The sequence below is a fragment of the Haliaeetus leucocephalus genome, unplaced genomic scaffold (assembly GCF_000737465.1).
Source record: "Haliaeetus leucocephalus isolate CR32 unplaced genomic scaffold, Haliaeetus_leucocephalus-4.0 Scaffold830, whole genome shotgun sequence".
Taxonomy (NCBI): domain Eukaryota; kingdom Metazoa; phylum Chordata; class Aves; order Accipitriformes; family Accipitridae; genus Haliaeetus; species Haliaeetus leucocephalus.
In genome coordinates, this window is record NW_010973266.1 from 1,233,194 (window position 1) to 1,234,055 (window position 862).

An 862-nucleotide genomic window follows, 5' to 3' on the forward strand; every position below is an offset into this window, starting at 1 on the left:
CTCTGGCACTCTGGGACCGTGGTGATTTACAAACTCAGGACGGGTGCAGCCGGATATTTGCCTTTTCTCACCGTGCAGCACTTGCCGTGCCGCTATGATGGAGAGCCGGAGCAGCGCTGGTGGTTTGGCAGAGAAACATAGCGATGATTTTAAACCGTAAAGTTGAAGCATTTGTATATTCTGTGAACTCGGGCTCAGCCCATTTTACTGTTATTCATTCCTTTTAAATTTTTTGCTGGAGAGGCTGGAAGCTGCGATGCCGTCAGCAGCTGAAGAGGCTTGCTCAGCTCCTCTCTCCTCGGTGGAAAGCAGGGAGGAGAAGGCAGGAGAAACAAGCCCACAGGTTGCAAGCAAACCAGTTGCTTGTCCTGCCGCCGTGGCTCAACCCCGGGACGGCCTGAGCTGGGCTGGGGAAGGGAGCTGCTCCCGGGCACCTGCAGAGGAGGTGGGTGCTCGTTTTGCCCTCGAATCGTTCCACGAAGTATGATGACTCACTCCTGACTGCTAGAGGTTACCTGTGACCAGGGGTCAAAAGCTTAATTTTTAACGAGGGGCTGCCGATGCGGCCGTCTATACGGCTTGGCAGGAGCAGCGGGCAGGCCTGGGAGGCGGTGGTGGGGATGGTGGTGGTGGGGATGGTGGTGGGGGGTGTCCCGGGCAGTGGGACCCTTCCCACCTTCCCAGCAGCAGCACCCACAGCGGGCTGCGCTGCTGGGCCGGGCACCTCCTTCCCCAAAGGCCTTTCCTCGACGGCGGGGGGCTCGCCTCCTTCTGCGGGCGAGCGAATTCCTGCATTTCTCTGCCGGAGGCCGGAGAAGGGCCTCAGCCGAGGGGGCGGCCGTGGGGTGTTGGAGCCCGCCGG

General features: G+C 60.3%; 1 protein-coding gene across 1 annotated transcript in view; it reads left to right on the forward strand.

The window, feature by feature from the left end:
- The first annotated feature begins 256 nt into the window (after nt 1-256).
- Nucleotides 257-862, forward strand: part of TCERG1L (transcription elongation regulator 1-like) — a 93,777-nt gene continuing 93,171 nt past the window's right edge. Inside the window, exon 1 of the mRNA XM_010582009.1 lies at nt 257-481. Coding sequence (XP_010580311.1) covers nt 257-481 — 225 coding nt within the window. The remainder of the gene's footprint in view (nt 482-862) is intronic.